Raw genomic sequence first — 23,794 nt, forward strand, 5'->3', positions numbered from 1 at the left:
CCATTCTCAGCCTTGCCCCACTTAGGCCGGGCTTTGAGGTAGCCACCTGACCCCGTGCGATGGTGAAGCTTCTTCTTCGCAGCATTTTTCTTGTTTGTCGCTGACATCTTCTTACTCTTTTCTGATGTCTTGTGGGCCAAAAATGCGGGCCAGTCATCTCTGATCTTCTCATATTTGTCGATGAATTCTGGTGTCTCTTCTTTGTCGACAAACGCTTTCAGCTCATTCTTCCACCTCCTGAATAGGTCTGCCATCTTCTTAAGAGCATGAGACTTGATTAATTGCTCTTTAACTGGCTTCTCCGGATCCTCCTCTGGCGGTAGGGTGAAATTTGCCTTCAGCTCAGTCCAAAGATCATCTTTCTGCATATCATTGACAAAAGACACCTCAGGGTCTTCCTTCTTAGGCTTATACCATTGGTGGATGCTGATCGGGATATTGTCCCTAACAAGAACCCCGCACCGAGCAGCAAATGCTTCCTTTGTCTGGATGGGTTCAATCGGTTGGCCATCGCGCGCGATTGCTGTGATCTCAAACCTTTCATCCGAGCGCAACTTTTTCTTCGGGCATCATCTCTTTACAGAAGTTGTGCTCGATCCGGAGGGCTAGAAAAAAGAAGAAAGACGAGAGTTAATTAATATGTGTACATACCAAAACAATGAATACATCAATTAGCTAGTCAACACAGGCTTAACTAATATATTTACCTGGCCGGACTTTGTTCGGTCACCGGAGCCGTCACCACGGGCTCCTTCTTGCACCAGCATTGGGTCACCGGAGCCATCATAATCATGTCTTTCCTCCTCCACTCTTCGATCACCGTAGCCTGCTTCTTCACCCTGTTCTTCCAGACCATCATTGTCGTTAAGATACGACAAGACATCACCTCCGGCTAAGATTATGTCCCCCAACACCTCTTCTGCTTCCTCGTCTCGTCCGTGCTCCATTGTTTCTACAAATATTACAAGATGGCAATTATTACACAAACATGACAGCAGGTGGATATATTAGTGCAAACGTAGACCTAGCTTATTCCGGGTTTGGGGTGGCCTCGACAACGCTTCAAGGGTAGGGGCACGGCGGGAGGGGGTAGGAGACCGACATCGTTTTTTTCTAGGGTTTGGGTGTCCTCGAGAGTTTTGGTCGAGCGAGAGGGCCGGGGGGTGCTCCCGTTTTACAAGTTATCACGGTCGAAGTTATCCGGGAGGGGGTTATATCGACAACGATGACATACATACATGGGAAAATAATGTTATCGGGGAGGGGGTAGGTCGAACTCCGCCCCCCCCCCCCTCGTGTTGAAGTTATCGGGACACGGCGTATATCGAGAACGACATATCCGATAAAAAATAAGAAGACGAAGAAGAAATAAAAAGAGGAGAAGAAGATATTAATAGAGGAGAGGATTGAAGAAAAAAAATAAGAAAAAAAAGAGGAGAAGAAGAAAGGAATAGAGGAGAAGAAGAGAAAATAGAATATTCTATTTTCTCTTCTTCTCCTCTATTCCTTTCTTCTTCTCCTCTTCTTTTTCTTCTGTTTTCTTCTTCTTATTTATTTCTCCTCTTCTTCTCCTTTCTTCCTCTTCTTATTTTCCTTTTTCCTCTCATTCTTTTTCTTCTTCTTCCTTTCCTAGCTAGATATGTAAGACTTTTCTAAAAATGTAACTTTTGCATATATACATGGAAAAAATGTTATCGGGGAGGGGGTATATCGACCCCCCCCCCTCGACCCTCTTTTCCTTATTCTTCCTTCTTCCTATTTTATTCTCCAACACAAAACACATCTCATGTCATCTCATTTCATCCAAAAATAAGTCTTTGCATATGAACATACATACATTTACTTTTTTTCTTAAATGTTACATATGAACATTTTCTTAAATGAGCATATGAAAATTTTCTAAAATATTATTGAGCATATGAACATACATATCACCAAAAAATAGACATTTTTCTTGGTAACACAAAATGCAAAAACGAGCATTATACAGCATATACAGTGAACATACATACATACATCGTAACAAAAAAATGAAAAATAGGCCGGTGGTCGGCGACGGCGACGATGGTTGGCGGTGGCGCGCGCTTACAGATGGCGTGCGGGGACGGCAATGAGAAGGAAAGGGGAGGTGGCATGGGCTCACAGCGCGGGGAGGGGTCGAGGTCGCCGGCCGAAATCGGTGCGGTGGCGGACGAACGGCCTCGGGGATGAACGGGTCGCGAGAGCCGGCGTGGTGCTTGCCCGCAGCGACGGCGACGACGGGCGCGGGCGACGGCGACGCGACGACGGGCACGGGCGACGATGACGGCGTCGGCGGGGGCGGCGGGCGGCGTCGGGGCAGCCTGGCGGCAACGGGGCAGGGGCGACGATGGGGGCGCGCGGACGGCGTCGGGGCGGCGCGCGGACGGCGTCGGGGCGGCAGTCGGCGCCGGGGCAGCGGACGACGTCGATCTGGGCAGCCTGGCAGCGTCGATGAGCTCGGCGCCGTCGGGCGGGCCGGGGGGCAACTGGCGATGAGTTCGTCAAATTTTCCTAAGTGCTACTTATATACCCAGGCCTTTGGTCCCGGTTCATAGCAGCAACCGGGACCAAAGACACCCTTTAGTCCCGGTTGGTGCCACCAACCGGGACGAAAGGCCTCTTTTCAGCAGCCCAAAGGGCGGGAAGCGGCGGCCTTTCTTCCCAGTTGGTGGCACCAACCGGGACTAAAGGGGGGCATCAGTCCCGATTGTTGCCACGAACCGGGACCAAAGGGTGGCATTGGTCCCGGTTCGTGCCACCAACTGGGACCAATGGCCTTGCACAGCAGCGTGGTGGTGGGAGTTTAGTCCCACCTCGCTAGTTGAGAGCGTCGACTACCTGTTTATAAGCTCTGCTGCCTCCTCTCTCTTGAACTCCTCTGAACTGCAGGCCTATGGGCCTAATTTGACACTGCTTTTCCTGTGGGCCTACTGGGCCTTCTGCGGGCCTGAATCCTGGCCCAACTAGCTGGGTTTCTAGTCGTATTCAGGCCGTGGTGGCCCAGGAGGTGGCATTTTTTATTTTTTCCAGTTTTTTTGGTTTCTTTGTTGCTTTATTTTTTTATTTTGTTTCTACTTACAACAAAATACTTACTTTTGCTATTTTATTTATTTTATTAAGGTTTATTTATTTTGTTTTATTATAGTTTATTTTATTTTATTTTATTTTGTTTCTACTTATTTATTTTATAAAAGTTTATTTTATTTATTTTATTTTGTTTCTACTTATTTATTTTATTTTATTTTATTTTGTTTCTACTTATTTATAAAAGTTTATTTTGTTTATACTTATTTATTTTATTTTCTTTTTTTCTTTTTGTATTTATTTTATGAAAATTCTTTTTGCTTTTAATGTTTTGAATAGAAAATAGTTTGATAATTTTAGTTGCATAAATTCTATATAATTTTAGTTTCAATAATACTAGAGGTTTATAAAAGCTTTTTAGTTGATTCCTTTAGTACCGGTTCTTTCTGCCCTTTCTGACTTCATTTGTTATTTTTCATGCATTTATTGATTATTTTGAGCTATAAGACCGTGAAATTGAAAAGCATTTCAAATGAACTCTGAAAAGATTGAAAGTTGGCATGGTATCATCATTTCATCCACATAGCATGTGCAAGAAAGTTGAGAGGGTTACGGCAAAAACTGGATGCACTTCGTGTACAAAACGGACAATGGTATCATACTCGTGTGTTACAAAGTTGGCATGGTATCATCATAATAGTTGCGGGAGAAAGTCTTCACTTTTTCTTCGCTTGTGTCATTTGCTTATTGCGCCATAACCATGGATAATCTTCATCGTTTATCAGGATGCTTGGGTCAGCCTTGACTTTGAAGGGAGGAATTTCATGAAACTTTTCATAATCTTCAGACATGTCTGTCTTGCCCTCCACTCCCACGATGTCCCTTTTTCCTGAAAGAACTATGTGGCGCTTTGGCTCATCGTATGATGTATTCGCTTCCTTATCTTTTCTTTTTCTCGGTTTGGTAGACATGTCCTTCACATAGATAACCTGTGCCACATCATTGGCTAGGACGAACGGTTCGTCAGTGTACCCAAGATTTTTCAGATCCACTGTTGTCATTCCGTAATGTGGGTCTACCTGTACCCCGCCTCCTGACAGATTGACCCATTTGCACTTAAACAAAGGGACCTTAAAATCATGTTCGTAGTCAAGTTCCCATATGTCCACTATGTAACCATAATATGTGTCCTTTCCCCTCTCGGTTGCTGCATCAAAGCGGACACCGCTGTTTTGGTTGGTGCTCTTTTGATCTTGGGCGATCGTGTAAAATGTATTCCCATTTATCTCGTATCCTTTGTAAGTCAATACAGTCAAAGATGGTCCCCTGGACAACGAGTACAGCTCATCACAAACAGTGTTGTCACCTCTGAGACGTGTTTCCAACCAACTGCTGAAAGTCCTGATGTGTTCACATGTAATCCAGTCGTCGCACTGCTCCGGGTGTTTGGAGCGCAGACTATTCTTGTGTTCATCGACATACGGGGTCACCAAGGTAGAGTTTTGTAGAACTGTGTAGTGTGCTTGAAACCAAGAATATCCGTCCCTCCATATTATTGAGTCCCCTCCAAGCGTGCCTTTTCCAGTCAGTCTCCCCTCATACCGCGATTTAGGGAGACCTATCTTCTTAAGGCCAGGAATGAAGTCAACACAAAACCCAATGACATCCTCTGTTTGATGGCCCATGGAGATGCTTCCTTCTGGCCTAGCGCGGTTACGGACATATTTCTTTAGGACTCCCATGAACCTCTCAAAGGGGAACATATTGTGTAGAAATATGGGCCCAAGAATGACAATCTCGTCGACTAGATGAACTAGGACGTGCGTCATGATATTGAAGAAGGATGGTGGGAACACCAGCTCGAAACTGACAAGACATTGCGCCACATCACTCCTTAGCCTTGGTATGATTTCTGGATCGATCACCTTCTGAGAGATTGCATTGAGGAATGCACATAGCTTCACAATGGCTAATCGGACGTTTTTCCGGTAGAAGCCCCCTCAATGCAACCGGAAGCAGTTGCGTCATAATCACGTGGCAGTCATGAGACTTTAGGTTCTGGAACTTTTTCTCTGGCATATTTATTATTCCCTTTATATTCGACGAGAAGCCATTCGGGACCTTCATACTGAGCAGGCATTCAAAGAAGATTTCTTTCTCTTCTTTCGTAAGAGCGTAGCTGGCAGGACCTTCATACTGCTTCGGAGGCATGCCATCTTTTTCGTGCAAACGTTGCAGGTCCTCCCGGGCCTCAGGTGTATCTTTTGTCTTCCCATACACGCCCAAGAAGCCTAGCAGGTTCACGCAAAGGTTCTTCGTCACGTGCATCACGTCGATTGAAGAGCGGACCTCTAGGTCTTTCCAGTAGGGTAGGTCCCAAATATAGATTTCTTCTTCCACATGGGTGTGTGTCCCTCAGCGTCATTCGGAACAGCTAGTCCGCCGGGACCCTTTCCAAAGATTACGTGTAAATCATTGACCATAACAAGTACGTGATCACCGGTACGCATGGCGGGCTTCTTCCGGTGATCTGCCTCGCCTTTGAAATGCTTGCCTTTCTTTCGACATTGATGGTTGGTCGGAAGAAATCGACGATGGCCCAGGTACACATTCTTCCTGCATTTGCCAGGTATATACTTTCAGTGTCATCTAAACAGTGCGTGCATGCGTGGTATCCCTTGTTTGTCAGTCCTGAAAGGTTACTGAGAGCGGGCCAATCGTTGATGGTTACAAACAGCAACGCGTGCAGGTTAAATTCCTCCTGTTTGTGCTCATCCCACGTACGTACACCGTTTCCATTCCATAGCTATAAAAGTTCTTCAACTAATGGCCTTAGGTACACATCAATGTCGTTGCCGGGTTGCTTAGGGCCTTGGATGAGAACTGGCATCATAATGAACTTCCGCTTCATGCACATCCAAGTAGGAAGGTTATACATACATAGAGTCACGGGCCAGGTGCTGTGATTGCTGCTCTGCTCCCCGAAAGGATTAATGCCATCCGCGCTTAAACCAAACCATACGTTCCTTGGGTCACCTGCAAACTCAGCCCAGTACTTTCTCTCGATTTTTCTCCACTGCGACCCGTCAGCGGGTGCTCTCAACTTCCCGTCTTTCTTACGGTCCTCACTGTGCCATCGCATCAACTTGGCATGCTCTTCGTTTCTGAACAGACGTTTCAACCGTGGTATTATAGGAGCATACCACATCACCTTCGCAGGAACCCTCTTCCTGGGGGGCTCGCCGTCAACATCACCAGGGTCATCTCGTCTGATCTTATACCGCAATGCACTGCATACCGGGCATGCGTTTAGATCCTTGTACGCACCGCGGTAGAGGATGCAGTCATTAGGGCATGCATGTATCTTCTGCACCTCCAATCCTAGAGGGCATACGACCTTCTTTGTTGCGTATGTACTGTCGGGCAATTCGTTATCCTTTGGAAGCTTCTTCTTCAATATTTTCAGTAGCTTCTCAAATCCTTTGTCAAGCACAACATTCTCTACCTTCCACTGCAACAATTCCAGTACGGTACCGAGCTTTGTGTTGCCATCTTCGCAATTGGGGTACAACCCTTTTTTGTGATCCTCTAACATGCGATCGAACTTCAGCTTCTCCTTTTGACTTTTGCATTGCGTCCTTGCATCGACAATGACCCACGGAGATCATCATCATCGGGCACATCGTCTGGTTCCTCTTGATCTTCAGCATCTTCCCCCGTTGCAGCATCATTGGGCACATCGTCTGGTTCCTCTTGATCTTCAGTAGCTTCCCCCGTTGCAGCATCACCGTATTCAGGGGGCACATAGTTGTCATCGTCCTCTTCTTCTTCGCCGTCTTCCATCATAACCCCTATTTCTCCGTGCCTCGTCCAAACATTATAGTGTGGCATGAAACCCTTGTAAAGCAGGTGGGTGTGAAGGATTTTCCGGTCAGAGTAAGACTTCGTATTCCCACATTTAGGGCATGGACAACACATAAAACCATTCTGCTTGTTTGCCTCAGCCACTTCGAGAAAATCATGCACGCCCTTAATGTACTCGGAGGTGTGTCTGTCACCGTACATCCATTGCCGGTTCATCTGCGTGCATTATATATAATTAAGTGTGTCAAAAACCATTACAGAACATCATGAATAGATAATTAAGTGACCAAATTAATAGAAGTTCATCATCACATTAAAACCAAAGTACATACATAGTTCTCATCTAACAACATATAGCTCTCCAGAGCATCTAATTAATTAAACCATACATCTAAAGTAAGAATTTTTTTCTTTCAGAAAGAACATAAGAACAAGAGGCTCACCACGGTGGTGCCGGCGACGAGATCGGCGCGGGCGATCGACGGCGGTGAAGACGGGAATGGGACGTGACGGGCCGCTAAACCTAGACAAATCTCGAGGAAAATGGAGCTTTGAGGTCGAGCTTCGAGAGGAGAAAGCTTAACTAGTGTGGCTCGGGCATTTCATCGAACACCTCATGTACATAGGAGGTGAGCTAGAGCACCACAAAGCCCTCCCCTCGCCGGCCAGAGAAAAACAGAGCACTAGAGTGCTCTGCTCGCAGGCGAGGGGTATATATAGGCACCTCATTGGTCCCGGTTCGTGGCATGAACCGGGACTAAAGGGCAGCCTGTGGTCCCGATTCAAGCCACCAACCGGGACCAATGGTGGTGGGCCAGGAGCAAGGACCATTGGTCCCGGTTCGTCCCACCAACCGGGACCAAAGGGGCCAGACGAACCGGGACCAATGCCCCCACGAGGCCCGGCAGGCCCCTGGCCTCACGAACCGGGACCAGTGCCCCCATGGATCCCAGTTCTGGACTGAACCGGGACTAATGGGCTGACCCGACCTGAACCAAAGCCCTCTTTTCTACTAGTGTACCACCAGATCGTATGCGAGCAATTCAAGAGGAATTGGCGGCATTCTTCCTTGACCACGTGATCGCTGAAAACGGAGAATACTATGTGGACCCTGTGTTCATATATAATTAGGAGATTATATTGTAAGAGATAATTATTGGATATATGTAGCCGGTAGTGTCAGATAGATATACGAGAACTTGTTGTTCAACCAATCTCTCGGAGAAGGAGAGGTGGTCGATATCACTTCTCTCTGTATGCATATGTTCATGACGATCTTCTGTTTCCTTCATTTGCTTACTAGCTAGTGTGACTAGTCCTCTCTATACGTATATAGTACGTAGCGTCGACCAAGCACGGAGATAAGAGAGGACACTTCTGTCACGCCCAATATGTGATACCATCCTAAAGAGACTCGAAGGTCCCACCAAGGATAGAACCGCATATTGACACGCTTTTGCAAGGTGGATATCATTACATCAACATTACATAATAGATGGGGATACATACAAGGCATACAGATGCCGCAAGAATACATCAATACATCATACATAATATCAACATCCGACTACGGATGAAACACAAACAGAAACTCAAATGACATCCACCCTGCTAGCCCAGGCTGCCGACCTGGAACCTATCGCCTGATCGAAGAAGAAGCAGAAGAAGAACTCCAAAACAAGTAACATTGCTCTCGCGTCATGATCATCGCAAAACCTGTACCTGCAACTGGTGTTGTAGTAATCTGCGAGCCACGAGGACTCAGCAATCCCATTACCATGGGTATCAGGACTAGCAAAGCTTAAAGGGTAAGGAAGGGGTAAAGTGGTGAGGTTGCAGCAGTGACTAAGCATATATGGTGGCTAACCTACGCAAATAAGAGCGAGAAGAGAAGCAACAGAACGGTCGTGAAACTAGCAATGATCAAGAAGTGATCCTGAACTCCTACTTACGTCAAACATAACCCATAAACCGTGTTCACTTCCCGGACTCCGCCGAGAAGAGACCATCACGGCTACACACGCGGTTGATGCGTTTTATTTAAGTCGAGTGTCAAGTTCTCTACAACCGGATATTAACAAATTCCCATCTGCCACATAACCGCGGGCACGGCTCTCGAAAGTTTATACCCTTCAGGGGTGTCCCAACTTAGCCCATTATAAGCTCTCACGGTCAACGAAGGATATTCCTTCTCCCGGGAAAACCCGATCAGTCTCGGAATCCCGGTTTACAAGACATTTCGACAATGGTAAAACAAGACCAGCAAAGCCGCCCGATGTGTCGACAATCCTGATAGGAGTCGCACGTATCTCGTTCTAAGGACACACCGGATAAGCGAAGCGTACAGGTACCGATGTAACCCAAGTTGCCAAGGGATGGTCCCGCACGGTGCTCTAGTTTGGACCAACACTTAGACAAGCACTGGCCCGGGGGTAAAATAAAGATGACCCTCGGGATGCGCGACTCCCAAGGGAAAAAAGGCTAGGTGAGGCAAATGTAAAACCAAGGTTGGGCCTTGCTGGAAGAGTTTTATTCAAAGCGAACTGTCAAGGGGGTCCCATAAATCACCCAACCGCGCAAGGGACGCAAAATCAAGGAACATAACACCAGTATGACAAAAACTAGGGCGGCAAGAGTGGAACAAAACACCAGGCATAAGGCCGAGCCTTCCACCCTTTACCAAGTATATAGATGCATTAATAATATAAGAGAAATTGTGATATCCCAACAAAGTTCATGATCTCCATGTTCCAACATGGAACAACTTCAACTTCACCTGCAACTAGCAACGCTATAAGAGGGGCTGAGCAAAAGCAGTAACATAGCCAAACAACGGTTTGCTAGGAAGGGTGAAAAGGTTAGAGGCTGACATGGCAATTTTGGAGGCTTGATAAACAGGTGATAGGTGGCGCAGCATAGCGATAGAACGAAGCAACTAGCATAGCAATGATAGTAATGAGATCCAAGGTTACGGTCATCTTGCCTGAAATCCCGCTAGGAAGAAGAACGAGTCCATGAAGAAGATGAAGCCACGAAGACGAACCAAGCGTAGACGAACGAATCCTCATGATCGCAACGAAACGGGAACTATCGAGGAGAAGCACATCCGGAAAGAAGCAAACAACATGGTAAACACTCAACACATAGACAAGGCATGATGCTCAACCAAGTATGATGCATGACAAGGCTACATGAAGCTACTCATGGCAAGATATGAGGCATACAAGAGCAACACATCAAAGCAGGTTTAAATGAGGCCGGAAACAACATATAACAAATCTGGTAAGTCGTCATATGCAAATTTAGAATTTGGTCCAGATCTGAATAAACCTTATGTTCAAGTAGTTAAACAGCAAATTAAAATGCACCAAGATGATCTACACGAAATTCTAGTCAAGTTACATATAAAGTTCATTAGATTCGGAGCTACGGCCTAGAAGATATGAGCAAAACAAGTTAAACATAGCATTGATGCAAAATGCATTCAAACATCAAGCAAACACTCTCAAAACAAGTAAGCAACAAGGTAATATGAAACTACATGCAAAAGTAAGCAAGTTTCATGTAGAGCACACTCAAATTAAGCGGAGCAACGATGCAACACATACACTCCAAACAAGATATAACAACAATCTGTCCAAAACAGCAACTAGGCATCTTGCAAGCATCAAAACAATATGCTACAGCATCCTAACTTGAAAGCAAAAGGCATGGACATGAAGTACAGGTAAAGCATGACAAAACATGAACACTGATCTATCTCCAGAAACCACTACAACATGCTCAAAAGGACATGGCAAGATTACAACTAATAACAGATTCACAGACTTAGCAGAATTCCAGGACATAGCAGAAATAACATCAGTTTGCAATGTTTAGAGCTATTAAACAACATGTTACAGCAAGCTATCATGGCAAAATAAAGCACGGCATGCTAGTACTGAAGACAAAGAACACAACTCCCTTACTGAACTATTACCAAAGATCAACAGAAAAGATGGTAGCACCCATACAAACATGGCAAAAGATATGACAGATTCAGACTTGGTGAAAATAACGGTACATGGCAGAAACAACGATAGGTAGGCATGTTGGTGAGCTTGAACCACTCACCACAGAGCATTACATGGCATGTGAAGTCAACCAACAGCAAGATGACATAAATATGAAGCTAAGAATGGCAAGAGCATGTCCATAGGGTGCATGGATCACTACCAAAACACATGGCAACAACTGGACTTAATGTTAACAGGCTGACAGCAACATTATTTAGTGAACATCTCCAGATTATGCATGGAACTCATGGTAGCAGCAGGTTTACATAGCAACAAAATATAACAGACTCAGACTTAGCAGAAATGACTAAGTCACAGAAATCAGCAACATCACAAAGACTACTTTGCATGCTTGTGCTAGTCACCACATAGATCACAAAAATACAAGACAAGCACCTCTGTAAAGATGGCATGATGTAGATCAAAACACATGTAAAGCTCATGCTCATAGGATGCACACACAAAATGCAATGAAAAAGACAAATAATCAAGTTCTGATAACAGACAGCAGTTAACATCACATAGCAGTTTTGCAACAATGATTAGGGCATCAAGATGGACTCAAACAAGCATGCCACAATGGAATGGAATGAAGAGCATCTCACAGTGAACATTTTAATATATTATGCACGTAAAAGGGAGCAGTACACACAAAGTTACATCACTCACAAGAATACAACATGCTGATGATCTCAGAAAAGACTTGACCGTTTTTCTAAAAAAAACGAGCAAGCGCAAGATTTTAAAAGTCACCCGGGGCGAGGGTTAGGCAAAAAGAAGCTCACCTAGGGCCCAAGGGCCTATCGATGCTGGGCTGGGCCGACGGAGGTGGCTCTGGACCGGGGCGAGGCCGGGCCCACGAGGCCGAGGCGACGAGGCGCGTCGTCCTCCTCGTGCTCGAGCACGAGCAGAGGGTGGCGGCGCTGGGGCTTGCAGGCGGTGGGGTGGCGTGGCCCGGCGGGAGGTCGCCGGCGGGAGCGGGGCGGGGCGGATCCGGCAGCTCCTTGCCGGATCTAGCCGGAGGCGGGGCCGGCGACGCGGGATGGCTGCGGGGCGGAGCTCGGGGCGGCTCGATGAGCTCCTGCGCGGGGAGAGAGAGAGGGTGAGGCAGGGGAAGGAGAGAGGGAGAGGAAGAGGGCGACGGGGACGCGACCTAGGGCGGAGGTGGCGGACTCCGGGCGAGGCGGCCACCGGAGCGACGCCGGCGGGCGGTGACCGGAGCGGAGGGGCGCGCCGGCAAGGCGGCAGCGGGCCGGTGCGCTGGGCGCGGAGGCGGAGGCGCTGGGCGGCGGCGGGCCCGTGATGGGCCTAGCGGGCTGCGGCGGTGGACGGAGGCGGGATGCCACATGGCACGCTGGGATTGGCGCGGGGGCGGTGGCGGACATGTCCGACGGCGAGGGGGTTTTGTCCGACAGCGCGGAGGGGAAGAAGACTAGGGTTTGTCTGCGAAAATGGACGGGGGAGGCCTTTATATAGGTAGAGGGAGCTAGGAGTGTCCTACTGAGGTATGGTATTCGCCCACACGATCGTGATCGAACGACCGAGAGCATGGACGGGGTTTGGATGGGCTAGTGGGCTGATTTGGAGGGGTGTTGAGCTGCAAGACAAAAGGGCTTTGTGGGGTACGCGGTTAACCATTGGGGCATCAAACGACCTTCAAATGGAACGAAATTTGACGGGTGGTCTACGGGTGATATACCAAGGCCACTCGGCAAATCTCAGCCCATTCCGAGTATGTTTTTCTCCCACTCACGAAACAAGGTCTGAGAGGGCCGACGGGTGCAAGTGAGAGTGTTGGGGCTCAGAACGGACAACGGAGAGAACCGGCGGAACCCGAACGGATGCAAGTTTTGAAAAACATGCATACGAAATGCAGATGATGACATGGCAAAATACAACACGCAAGCAAATGACATGGAAACAATGACGAATAACTGGAAGACACCTGGCACATCGAATCCGGGGCGTTACAACTTCTCTCTATTAATTAGCTAGCTAACACAATATATGAAACACCTAAATTAACCCCCAAAACCCCCCAACCCCTCCCCCTTTCAAAAAAAACAAAAACCCCAGCCCCTGAAATGCTGACGCGTGGATGCCTATTGGTCCCGGTTAGTGCCACCAACCGGGACCAAAGGCCCTCCTACCTGGGCTCACCGCACCGGCCACGTGAAGGCCCATCTGTCCCGGTTCGTGTAAGAACCGGGACTAAAGGGCTAGGGCATTAGTAACGACCCTTTAGTCCCGGTTCAACAACCGGGACAAAAGGCCCTTACCAACCGGGACAGATGACCCTTTTTCTACTAGTGTTCACTGATTTTCTCTTCATAGCTAAAGAAGCTAACTTGACAGCTCTTATTCGCTCAGCCTGTGGTACATTCCTAGCAGGCCTTTTTGTCTTCATCACCCCTTTGGCCTGTTCTTTACCGCCCTTACTAGAGTCTTTCCTGGAAAAGTTAAGAAACGTCAACACAGTACTAGCAAATACCCGACTTCTAGAGCGGACATGTAAGTACAGACACTAACTTCACTGGTTTTCCTCGCACCCCCTTGTCATCGTTCTTTTTCTTCCTCCCAGCATTGACATTTGGAGCGCCCTTGCGTTTCCTGCAAAAAATGAAATAGATGAATCTGCAGCTAGCATTCGAAAACATGTTTAAGTACGCACAATTGTGCTAATGCCGACTTGTTTGGTTTTGCGTAATCCTCTTCTGCAACCTCCAATGGTCTCTTCCTAGCCCTCCTCAGCCCACCATCTTCTGCATCTGAATCTTCCTCTTCTTCCTCATCTGAATCTCCCTCTTCTTCTGCATCTGAATCTCCCTCTTCTTCTGCATCTGAATCTTCCTCTTCTTCTGTACCTGAATCTTCCTCTTCTTTTATATCTGCCTCTGCCTCTTCTTCTGTATCTGCCTCTGTCTCTTCTTCTGTATCTGACTCTGTCTCTTCTTTTTGCTTCTTCCTCCTTGTGCTATTTGATTTCCCCAATTTTTTCCTGCGTAAATTGAAGAAAAACATGTGAACACTCTCCGGGAGAACATATTAACACTGGAAGCATGTATGGAAATGAACAATGAGATTAACATGTGCACTAACTTCGTTGCTTTTTTTTAATCTTCCTCTTCTTCTATATCTGAATCTGTGTCTTCTTCTGTCTCTGAGTCTTTCTCTTTTCGCTTCTTCCTCCTTGTGACCTTTGATTTCCCCGATTTGTTCCTGAGTAAATTGGAGAAAAAGAGAGAACATATTAACATTGTAAGCATGTATGGAAATGAACAATGAGATAAACATGTGCACTAACTTCATTGCTTTTTTTCCCTCTCATCCGCTCGCGCCTGGATTTAATCCTCTTGTTCGATTCTTCGGTAGTTGGTCTCCCTTTTGGAACTATTTTGATTGGATTTTCCACGTCATCAGTGCAGCATTCGCGAGCAGCAGAGAAGTATGCCTGCAAAGGAACAAACGATTTATGGCCTTCATCCAAATCAGTTTTTTCTCCATCAACCAATATACTCCGGAGGAGCTCCATCACCTGTTCTGACTGTGGCTGCGGCTGTGAATAAAGCATCACTAGCCATGTTGCGTAGTTGATGATACGTATTCATGTGATCAGACCATACATGAGTATTCGCAGTCCTCAAAGAAGGGAACGCTGGCTTGGCATGCATTGTCCATCTTTTCTTGAATTTTTTTTTTTGGAAATGTGCGTACACCAAGATGATCGAGAACGCAGAATATATGTGCGCATGGGTAATCCTGACTTTCCAACTTTTTACATTTACAAGCTGCATCATCCAGTCTTGCCCCTGTAAACAGACAAGTCACGTGATATATAAAATCCACAGGCTTAGCATCCACGCCTTGTGCATCCAACTTTTTTGCATCCAACTCCTCACTGTCCTTACCTTCCAAGTGATTGGGATCCTTAGCATCCAGGTTTTTGGCATGCAAGTCCACACCATCCTTGCCTTCCAAGTCATTGGGATCCTCAGCATCCAAGTTTTTTGCATGCAAGAACCTCAGCATCCTTACCTTCCAAGTCATTGGGATCCTCAGCATCCAAGTTTTTTGCATGCAAGTCCTCAGCATCCTTACCTTCCAAGTCATCGGGATCCTCAGCATCCAATTTTTTTTTGCATGCAAGTCCTCAGCATACATACCTTCCTTACCTTGCAATTCTCTAGCATCCATGCCATATGGGACTTTATCATATGGGGCTTTGCGCAAAACTCCAAACACGACCAAACCATCACAAGCTACCCAGTTTGTGACCTGCCAATTTGTTCCTTCGACAATCTGACGCTTTACCCATGGAAACATCACAGTTGTATAAATATAAGAGGCAGCAATCTCCAGAGGGTGTGCATTCAGCTTAGTGAAGGGTATCGTATGTGTCGCTACTGCGTCTAATGCTGCTTCATTCTTACGCATTATGGATACACAGTGCTCAACATGCTGCAACAAATCAACAAGCTGCATCTTCCTGTTCAGGTGCACATGAAGCCTTGAGTTGAGAGACTCACTCCTCTGATTACTCATCATGCCTAGGAAATAACTACCCTTTGTGTACGCAGCAGCCCATTTGTGTCGCAGCTCGTACATCCTGTTAACCCATGACGACCTCTTGCCTGTTGGTTTTATTTTGAACCGAACCTTATAAGCCTCCCATCTTTTCTCAAACTCATCAACATCCCAACGACGGTAAATGAATTCCTTAAATTCCTCAAGCTTTTTCTTGCGGAGGTGCATCACCATATTCTCCTCGATATGCCACGTGCACAAACGATGATCTGTTCCGGTCCAGACAGTAGCTATTGCTTTAGCCATTGCGTCGTCCCCATCGGTGATTGCTGAAATTGGTGCCGTCTGGGACATTGCCTCCAAAAATACATGAAGAAGCCACTGGTATGATGCAACTGTCTCGTCTGACACTAGACCGCCCCCAAACAAAACTGTGCTGTCAGCCCAGAATATGTTCCTCAAATGGCCTTCGCTGTCTTTTGTGTATTTGAAAAAGAATTTCGGGTCTGCTTTTTTCTGTGCAATCATGTAGGTGAGCAAATATCTAACGTCACTGCCTTCTATCTAGCGCTTCTTCTGGATTGAAACATGGTTGTATAGGTCTCGATCTATAAATCCAAGCTTGTTGGGACCTCCGGCATTCTTCTTCATTACATTCATAATCTGATGTGTTCGAAGTCCATCGACAGGATACTCGATGACATCGGCCTTTTGTGCATCAGTCATTCTACGATGAGCCGATAAGTAGGGAGTCAGGTCAGCAGGGACAAACAGATGGTTATGCTTGTCCACAAAATTCTTGACAAACCAGAGGCCACTGCTATCTTGTAGCTCAACCTGAAAAAGAGCGGGACACCCACACCGAGAAAGACCACTCGGTGTTCTTTTCCTTTCAGCTCTGTTAAAGTGCTTAAGGGCCCGCCATCCTTGTTTGCAGCACTTGTATGTCCTTTTGTATGCATTTTGTTTCGGACCCGGACCCCTGTACTTCAGATCATCCTTTCTAACACCAAACCCTTTTTTTCTTGCATAGCCTACGTAGAACAGGTAGGCTTCTTCCTCAGTCCTGAAAGTCTTCTTCACAATCTCTAAGTATTCCATACACTCATTCAGGTATGAACCAGCCATGCCTTTATTATCAATTCCTTTACCTTGCATGTGTACATCATCCATGTCTATGCCATCCTTGCCTGCATCCTCATTATCCTTATCATCCATGCCTTTGCCTTCGTTGCCTCTATGACCCATGTCCTTGTCATCCTTGCCTGTATCACCCAAGTTTTTGCCATCGTTGCTTTTATCATCCATGTCGTTATGCTGCCAGCGAAAGTAGATAGTCAATGTTACGGATGGATAGCATACGTTACCGAAATTATGCAATACTCTGCTTAAATAATTGATTTAATTTTTCATATCAGATTCATGTACCTAACTCTGTCCTTCAAAATCTCTAAGTAAATATGCCCTGACTAAATCCAGAAATTTTTAATTGATTGTAGTAGCTGTAACTGATGATCTCCTAACTAAATCCAAACTCCATGAGTCCTTCAAATGCCCTGATAGATCCACCCTGACAGATCAATTATCTCCAAACTCCATTCAAAATATCTCCTAACTAAATCCAAATTATCTCCTAACTAAATCCAAAAGTATCTCCTAACTAAATCCAAATTATCTCCTAACTAAATCCAAAATAAGTCCAAACTCCATACAAAATTAATTATCTCCTAACTAAATCCAAAATATCTCGAAACTCAATTCAAATGTATCCCCTAACTAAATCCAAAATAACTTTCTTTGAATCCAAATCTGCTGACAACTTTCTCATGCCACAAAACCCTAAGTAAGTCCTTCAATATGTCCTAGCTACATCCGACTTACACTTCCTTTCAATCGTAATCTCGTCAGAACTTTCTGAAAACATAAACCCTAAACCTCACATGACATATCCTAAACCCTAACAAAATCCGATCGAAATCTCGTCACAACTTTCTGAGACGATAAACCCTAAACCTCACATGACATATCCTAAACCCGAATCAAATCCGACCCCTATTGGTACTATATGCACAAGGGACCAGAAAAGATTTGAGAGGGCTAGGCACTTACAGCGAAGATCCGGCGTGAAAAAGTTGATGCACGTCGATGAGGATGATGTGGCCTCTCGGATCGAGGAAGGTGGCGTCCGCTCGGGGAAGGAGTGGATTAGCGGCTCGTCAGAAGATCTGGCGTCGCGACCCGACTGGGGTGACTTGCGATGGAGGGAGTGAGGGGTAGTAGGAGCAGGAGGGGTAGACACGGCGAGTGCGATCGGCGGCGATTGAGGGCGCCGGGGGTGATCAAGGGCGCCGGAGGCGATCGGCGGCGATCGAGGGGGGCCGAGGTTAGGGCTCGAGAGGAGGAGAGAGGACGAACCGCTCGAACCGAAATTCAAAAGAGTAAGCAGGATGATTGGACCTCTATAATGAAGTGCTTTATTAATTTAATCGAAAAATTTAGGACGAGAATACCCCTAGACCTAATTGGGCTGATTAAAGTTTAAAAAAATTAGGTCGAAAATACCCTTGGGCTCAAAAAGGCTCAGTTATTCTCATCCGTTAGATCGCCCATGTAATACATGTCCTCTGGTGTATTATAATGCACCGTAAAATTTCACTTTCAATTATCTTCCATGCTGCATTGAGAGATAAGACACTATTAGAAGATACAGAAAAAAAGGAACCCTGTATGAGTAATTCAGTAACTTTGGAGGGAATAAAGCTTATATAACAAACAAATCATATTCAACCATATCGAACGGAGATAGCTGTTGTGCAAGGAAAAACATGAAGTGCAAAATTCAGCAGTGTAAGTACCTAGCTGGGCTCCGTGCTACACGTTGGTCATAAACATCGACAACAGGTGACAAAGTCTTGCATCTAGCTTGTGCAGAAACTATGCAAACAATATACTACTCAAGAAAAAAAATGAAAAATATGAAGATCGAATCTACTCCCTCCGTTCCTAAATGTAAGTAGAGATTCTACTATGAACTACATACGAAACAAAATAAGTAAATCTATACTCTAAAATGCATCTACATACATCTGTATGTAGTTCATAATTAAATCCCTATAAAGACTTATATTTAGGAACGGAGGGAGTATTACTTAAATTCCCCTGGTTACTACAGAGGTCAGCCTGAATTTGAACTCTGTCATGCAGAATACTCCGTCCGGGAAAAGTTGTCCACAGCGTAGTGTAATGCCAATTTTTCAAAAAAACCTTCATAACTTCAAATTTCTTACAAACAGGTTGCCATACAGGTCACGTCTCCTTCCTTCCTCCGCCCATCGCCGGCGCGCGTCGCCAGGGCCAGTCGTCAGCCCGGGACCTGCGCCGCCCAATTGCTTGCTCCGCCGCCGAACTGGACGTGCTCCTCCGCGGCCCAGGACCCGCGCTCCGTCGCCGCACAGGACGTGCTCCTCCGCCGCCAAGGACCTGCGCCGCCCTGCTTGCTCCGTCGCCGCACAGGACGTGCTCCTCCGCCACCAAGGACCTGCGCCGCCCTGCTTGCTCCGTCGCCACACAGGACGTGCTCCTCCGCCGCACAGGGTGACGCTATTGATCTGAATTTGATGCCGGAAGAGGAGGACGAAGCTCAAGAAGAAGAACAAGCTCAACAGGGTGACGCTATTGATTTGAACTTGATACCAGAAGATGAGGATGAAGACATTGAATTGAATTGGTTTCCTGAAGAGGAAGAAGCTCAAGAGGCACAAGAAGATGCAGAATTGGAAGAAGCTCAAGAGGCACAAGAAGATGCAAAATTGGAAGAAGCTCAAGATGCACAAGAAGATGCAGAAGTGCAAGAAGCTCAAGAGGCACAAGAAGATGCAGAAGTGCAAGAAGCTGATGCACATGGCAAGCCAAGAGGGAAGGACTTGACAGACAAGGAAGGACATGGTGTTTACTTTGCTCTGCGAGTAATCGAGCTTAGAGATGGACAGGTTAACGAGTATGACAAGGTGCTCATTTCGACTATGTTGAATGTTCACCTACGAACAGTTACAAGAATATGGAATCTAGCCAAACGACAACTTGCAGCAGGCCAAGAAGTTGATGTTTCAAGCAAGAAGAACAAAAGTGGTAGGAAGAGAAAAGAACTAGATCTGTCGAGAACAGCAACAATCCCTTTGAACAAAAGAAGAACAATCCGTTCTCTAGCAAGGTGTTTAGGTGTGCCCCGATCAACCCTACATGACAGATTTCAATTGCAAGAGCTGAAACGCATCACAAGCACCATCAAACCCACCCTCAAGCCACAAAACAAGATAGCGAGACTAAAGTTCTGCCTATCCATGATGGATGAAAGATGGATATCAAGTCCTTGGCCCAGTTTCAAGCCAATGACAAATATGGTCCACATCGATGAGAAATGGTATGACATGACCCGAGTGAAGAGTAGCTACTACGTACTGCCTGGAGAGGAAGAACCAAATCGAATGCACAATACTCATAGCATTGGGAAGGTAATGTTTCTAACAGCTGTGGCCAAACCTCGCTACAATGAAGATGGGGAGATGACATTTGATGGAAAACTTGGCATTTGGCCGTTCGTGGTAGAGACCGAGGCACAACGAACAAGCCAGAACAGAGATAGGGGGACAATAGAGTTGAAGTCGGTCAAAGTTACTAGACCTGTGTGCAGAGATTACCTGATCAATAAAGTAATCCCTGCCATTCAAGACAAATGGCCTGACGGTGACGAGGACACAACGATCTACATTCAATAAGATAATGCAACACCGCATGTCCTCCCTAATGATGCTGGTTTTCTAGAAGCTGTGGCACAGACAGATCTGAATATTCGATTATTGCAACAACCACCAAACAGCCCTGAGCTCAATGTTCTAGATCTTTGTTTCCACTGCTCCCTCCAATCCCTAACCGACTGCAGAGCGCCTATGAATATACAGGAACTGGTACAGGGTGTAGAGGAGGAGTTTGAGAACTACGATCCCCATAAGCTGTTCAAAAGCTTCATGACGTTGCAAGCAGTCATGGTGGAAGTGATGAAAGATCAAGGAGGAAACAACTACAAGATGCCGCATCTGCATAAGGAACGTCTACAGAATGCTAGAGAGGAAATAACCGGTGTATATACTGCAGTCCTGAGCTAATTACTGACACCAAAGCCATTATAGAACAAGGAAATGAGTAGATAGAGAAAACTCAAAAAGAAAGGGAAAGGGAAAAGGAAAAGGAAAAGAAAGGATAGGAGTATTTGATGTGTCATGTGTATGGCTTGTGTCATGTGTATGGCTTGTGTCATGTGTATGTATTGTGTCATGTGTTCAATGAGAAAGGATAGGAAAAGAAAGGATAGAAGTATCTGGATTTATTTGAATTTATTTGGATTTATTTGGATTTATTTGAATTATTTGAATTTATTTGATTTATTTGGATTTATACACCATTTGTCCAATTGCAAACATACCTAAAGTTTCCAAGAGGATTTATACACCATTTATACACCATTTGATTTATTTAATTTACAAGAGTATCTTGAACTTTAAAAGTGTAGATCGAAAAAAAACCAAGCTTCCTCTTGTGAAAAGTGTTCAGAACAGTTTTACTGTAAGATCAAGAGCTTCATCTTGTGAGAAGTGTTCAGAACTGTAAAAGTGTTTCTATAGTCCTAATTTACTGTAAAAGTGTTAGTGTTCAGTTCACAGTATAAATTATAATGACAAATTCAGTTGATAGCAACTGAATTTTCAGTAGTCACAAATTATCTTGTAACTAAATTCTTGGGTTGAATCTAAAGGTCCTCATCAATCTATAGTAAACTAGAAGTACTTAATTTATTTGAGTTAAGCAACTAGAGCAAACAATCTGTAAGCAACTCATTTTTCAAATTTGAGTACTCCACTTAAGCATTTACAGCTACTCCTATGCAAAAAATCAGTGTATTCAGTGATCTTGCTAAAGAAGCTCACAAGCTCAAGCTCCAGATAGACTAAGTTTTACAGCTACTGTACTCAAAAGAAGCATTTTGGATTACCACAGCAAAAGAAGCATATTCATTTTAAACTTGTGTTTAACAATGACAAACTATTCCTAAGTGGGTCTTTGATCAAGAATCCTGACATGATGGGTTTATTAGAATTTATTCTCATTGAATTTAATCTCCACAGTAGTTGTTCTCATTGAACATGTCTGAACTTCAGCAACCACATCACTCACTCAATCACCTGATCTTGGACTCACCCTTATTCTTCTTACAAGTTGATGTCAGACTTGACACATAAATAAAATTTGACATCAATGAAATATATGCAGTCAATATACAGTCATTGGAGTAACTTTTGGTGTTGTACATTCAGTGAATATACAGTCATTGGAGTAACTTTTGGTGTTGTACATTCAGTGAATATACAGTCAATTGGAGTACATTCAGAGTAATTTTCAGTGTTGTACAATCCGTTCTCTAGGGAGTAATAATGCCAAATTAGTTAATTGATCGTGTACTAACAGCAATTCATTTTGAAGATTTACTCTGAATCTTGTGTACTGTAGAATTATACTGTCAAATTCAATTGACAGTAACTGAATTTTCAATAGTGTCAAATCACTCAAGCAGTAACTGAATTTTCACTAGTGTCAAATCACTAGTTTCAGAAATATTGGTGCTCACCTTCCATCTTGGCAGTACAAGAAAAACTGAGCAGCCAACTGTTGCCGCTTTGCATGCATTGCTGGCAACTCGAGTAGCTTTACCAAAAAATTGAGCATGGCATCTACAGGTTACAAACAAATGAGCAAGATTCAGTTAGATAACCACTGATAGAAGCATGTGAGTGCAAAAAAAATTGACAACTGAAATTCAGTTAGATAACAACAATCTGAATGGAGTACAACATTGATGTTATTTCAGAATTAATAAAGATGGAGCAGCAGCAATGTGAATGGAGTACTTGATGGACAACTGAAATTTACACAAAGCAAGATTCTCATATTTCATCTCACACAATCTATCCATCCATCCATCTCAGCCTTGTTTTGTTCAGTACAGGTTCAACCTCGAACGCCACCATGCAACTCTGTTATGTTTTCAGTAAAGATTGCTTTGTTTACCTCTGTTCTGTTTCCAGTAGACCAATCGAAGAAGATGAAGAAGAAAATTGCAAGAGATCAAAGGGAGCAGAAGGGGAAAAAGGAGACCTTTAAACTCTGGCGGGTTCCATGGGCCAGCGAGGCCGCTGCCTTAATCCGCCGACCGCCGGAAGCAACACGGCGGAGGCGTGGGGCGAGGGAGCTCCGGCGGTGAGGGCGGGGCGGCGTCTGGCGGTGTGGGCGAGGCGGCGTCCGGCATGGAGGAGTCGAGCTCGAGCAACAAGGGAAATGGGGGATTTTTAGGGGTTGTGCAGGGGAGCGCGGAACGATGGTGCGGCGGCGCGGCGCGGTGGAGCTGCGGGGGAGCTGCGCGGCGGCGCGGTGTGGTGGAGCGGCGCGGCAGCGCGGCGCGGTTGCGCAGGGGAGCTGCGCGGAGGAGCTGGGCGGCGTTGGAGTCGGCCGGTGTCGGAGGAAGATGGAGAGGGAGTGCGGGTTTGGTCGGGCAAACGTGAAGGGTTTTTTTTTTTAAATCCCGCGGGGACAACTATTCCCGGACGGAGGGAGTACTGTTGATGGAAGGTGCCGAGAGCATTACTAGTAGAACCCTCAAACCCTCAAACCCTTATAGCAGTTTTAAGGGTTGAGAAGTGCTAGTTTTTGACACTTTTAAGGGTTGAAAAACAGGGGCAAAGACTAGAACCCTCAAACCCAACCCTTAAACTACTTTAAGGGTTGGATTTGAGGGTTCTAGTCTTTGCCTCAACCCCAACCTTTAAAACTGTCATTTTATATATCACACATTTCATCATATGACATATCACAAATTTCATCACATTTGACATAAAACAATAATCATTCTAGTTATTATTACAACACCGAATAAAGCAATAATCATTCAAATTATTACAACAATGTTTGAGCAAATTACACTAATTGTTCGAATCAAATAGGACATAGAAAAGTAAAACAAAGATACATCATGGGCCAATGCGCCGCCCATCCAACTGCCAGTGGTGCTCTACTAGATCATCCCGGAGCCGACCATGAGTGGTTGCATCCTCAATCTCACGATGTGCTTGAAGAAAAGCGTGTATGCGAGAAGGGTTTCTTTCCGGTTGCACACGGGTACCAACATTGTCATAGAAACAAGGGAGGTTTAACCCTCTCTCATCCTCTAGGATCATGTTGTGTAGAATCACACAACATTT

At 45.4% G+C, this 23,794-nt stretch overlaps 1 protein-coding gene across 2 annotated transcripts; it reads right to left on the reverse strand.

The window, feature by feature from the left end:
• Window positions 1-13,017: 13,017 nt before the first annotated feature.
• LOC120966123 (protein FAR-RED IMPAIRED RESPONSE 1-like) lies at window positions 13,018-23,086 on the reverse strand. 2 transcript variants are annotated; one of them, XR_012187087.1, is made up of 8 exons: window positions 22,695-23,086; window positions 22,168-22,270; window positions 17,598-18,162; window positions 14,269-16,805; window positions 14,064-14,183; window positions 13,654-13,962; window positions 13,494-13,574; window positions 13,018-13,414 (listed from the first exon to the last, which is right to left on the reverse strand). XR_012187087.1 is itself a non-coding variant. In XM_073500927.1 (4 exons), the coding sequence occupies exon 4, from the start codon at window positions 16,014-16,016 to the stop codon at window positions 14,577-14,579; it is 1,440 nt and encodes a 479-aa protein (XP_073357028.1). In that variant the 5' UTR covers window positions 16,017-16,805; window positions 17,598-18,162; window positions 22,168-22,270; window positions 22,695-23,055; the 3' UTR covers window positions 14,465-14,576. The 2 variants fall into 2 exon arrangements, 1 of the variants encoding a protein (XP_073357028.1); XM_073500927.1 differs by lacking the exons at window positions 13,018-13,414; window positions 13,494-13,574; window positions 13,654-13,962; window positions 14,064-14,183 and having other exon boundaries at window positions 14,465-16,805; window positions 22,695-23,055.
• Window positions 23,087-23,794: the final 708 nt, after the last annotated feature.

This window comes from Aegilops tauschii, chromosome 6 (assembly GCF_002575655.3).
Source record: "Aegilops tauschii subsp. strangulata cultivar AL8/78 chromosome 6, Aet v6.0, whole genome shotgun sequence".
In the NCBI taxonomy this organism is placed as follows: domain Eukaryota; kingdom Viridiplantae; phylum Streptophyta; class Magnoliopsida; order Poales; family Poaceae; genus Aegilops; species Aegilops tauschii.

What these genes read in the sequence shown, in the direction of transcription:
- LOC120966123 (XM_073500927.1), bottom strand. Translation starts at nt 16,016, where the DNA reads ATGATTGCACAGAAAAAAGCAGACCCGAAATTCTTTTTCAAATACACA.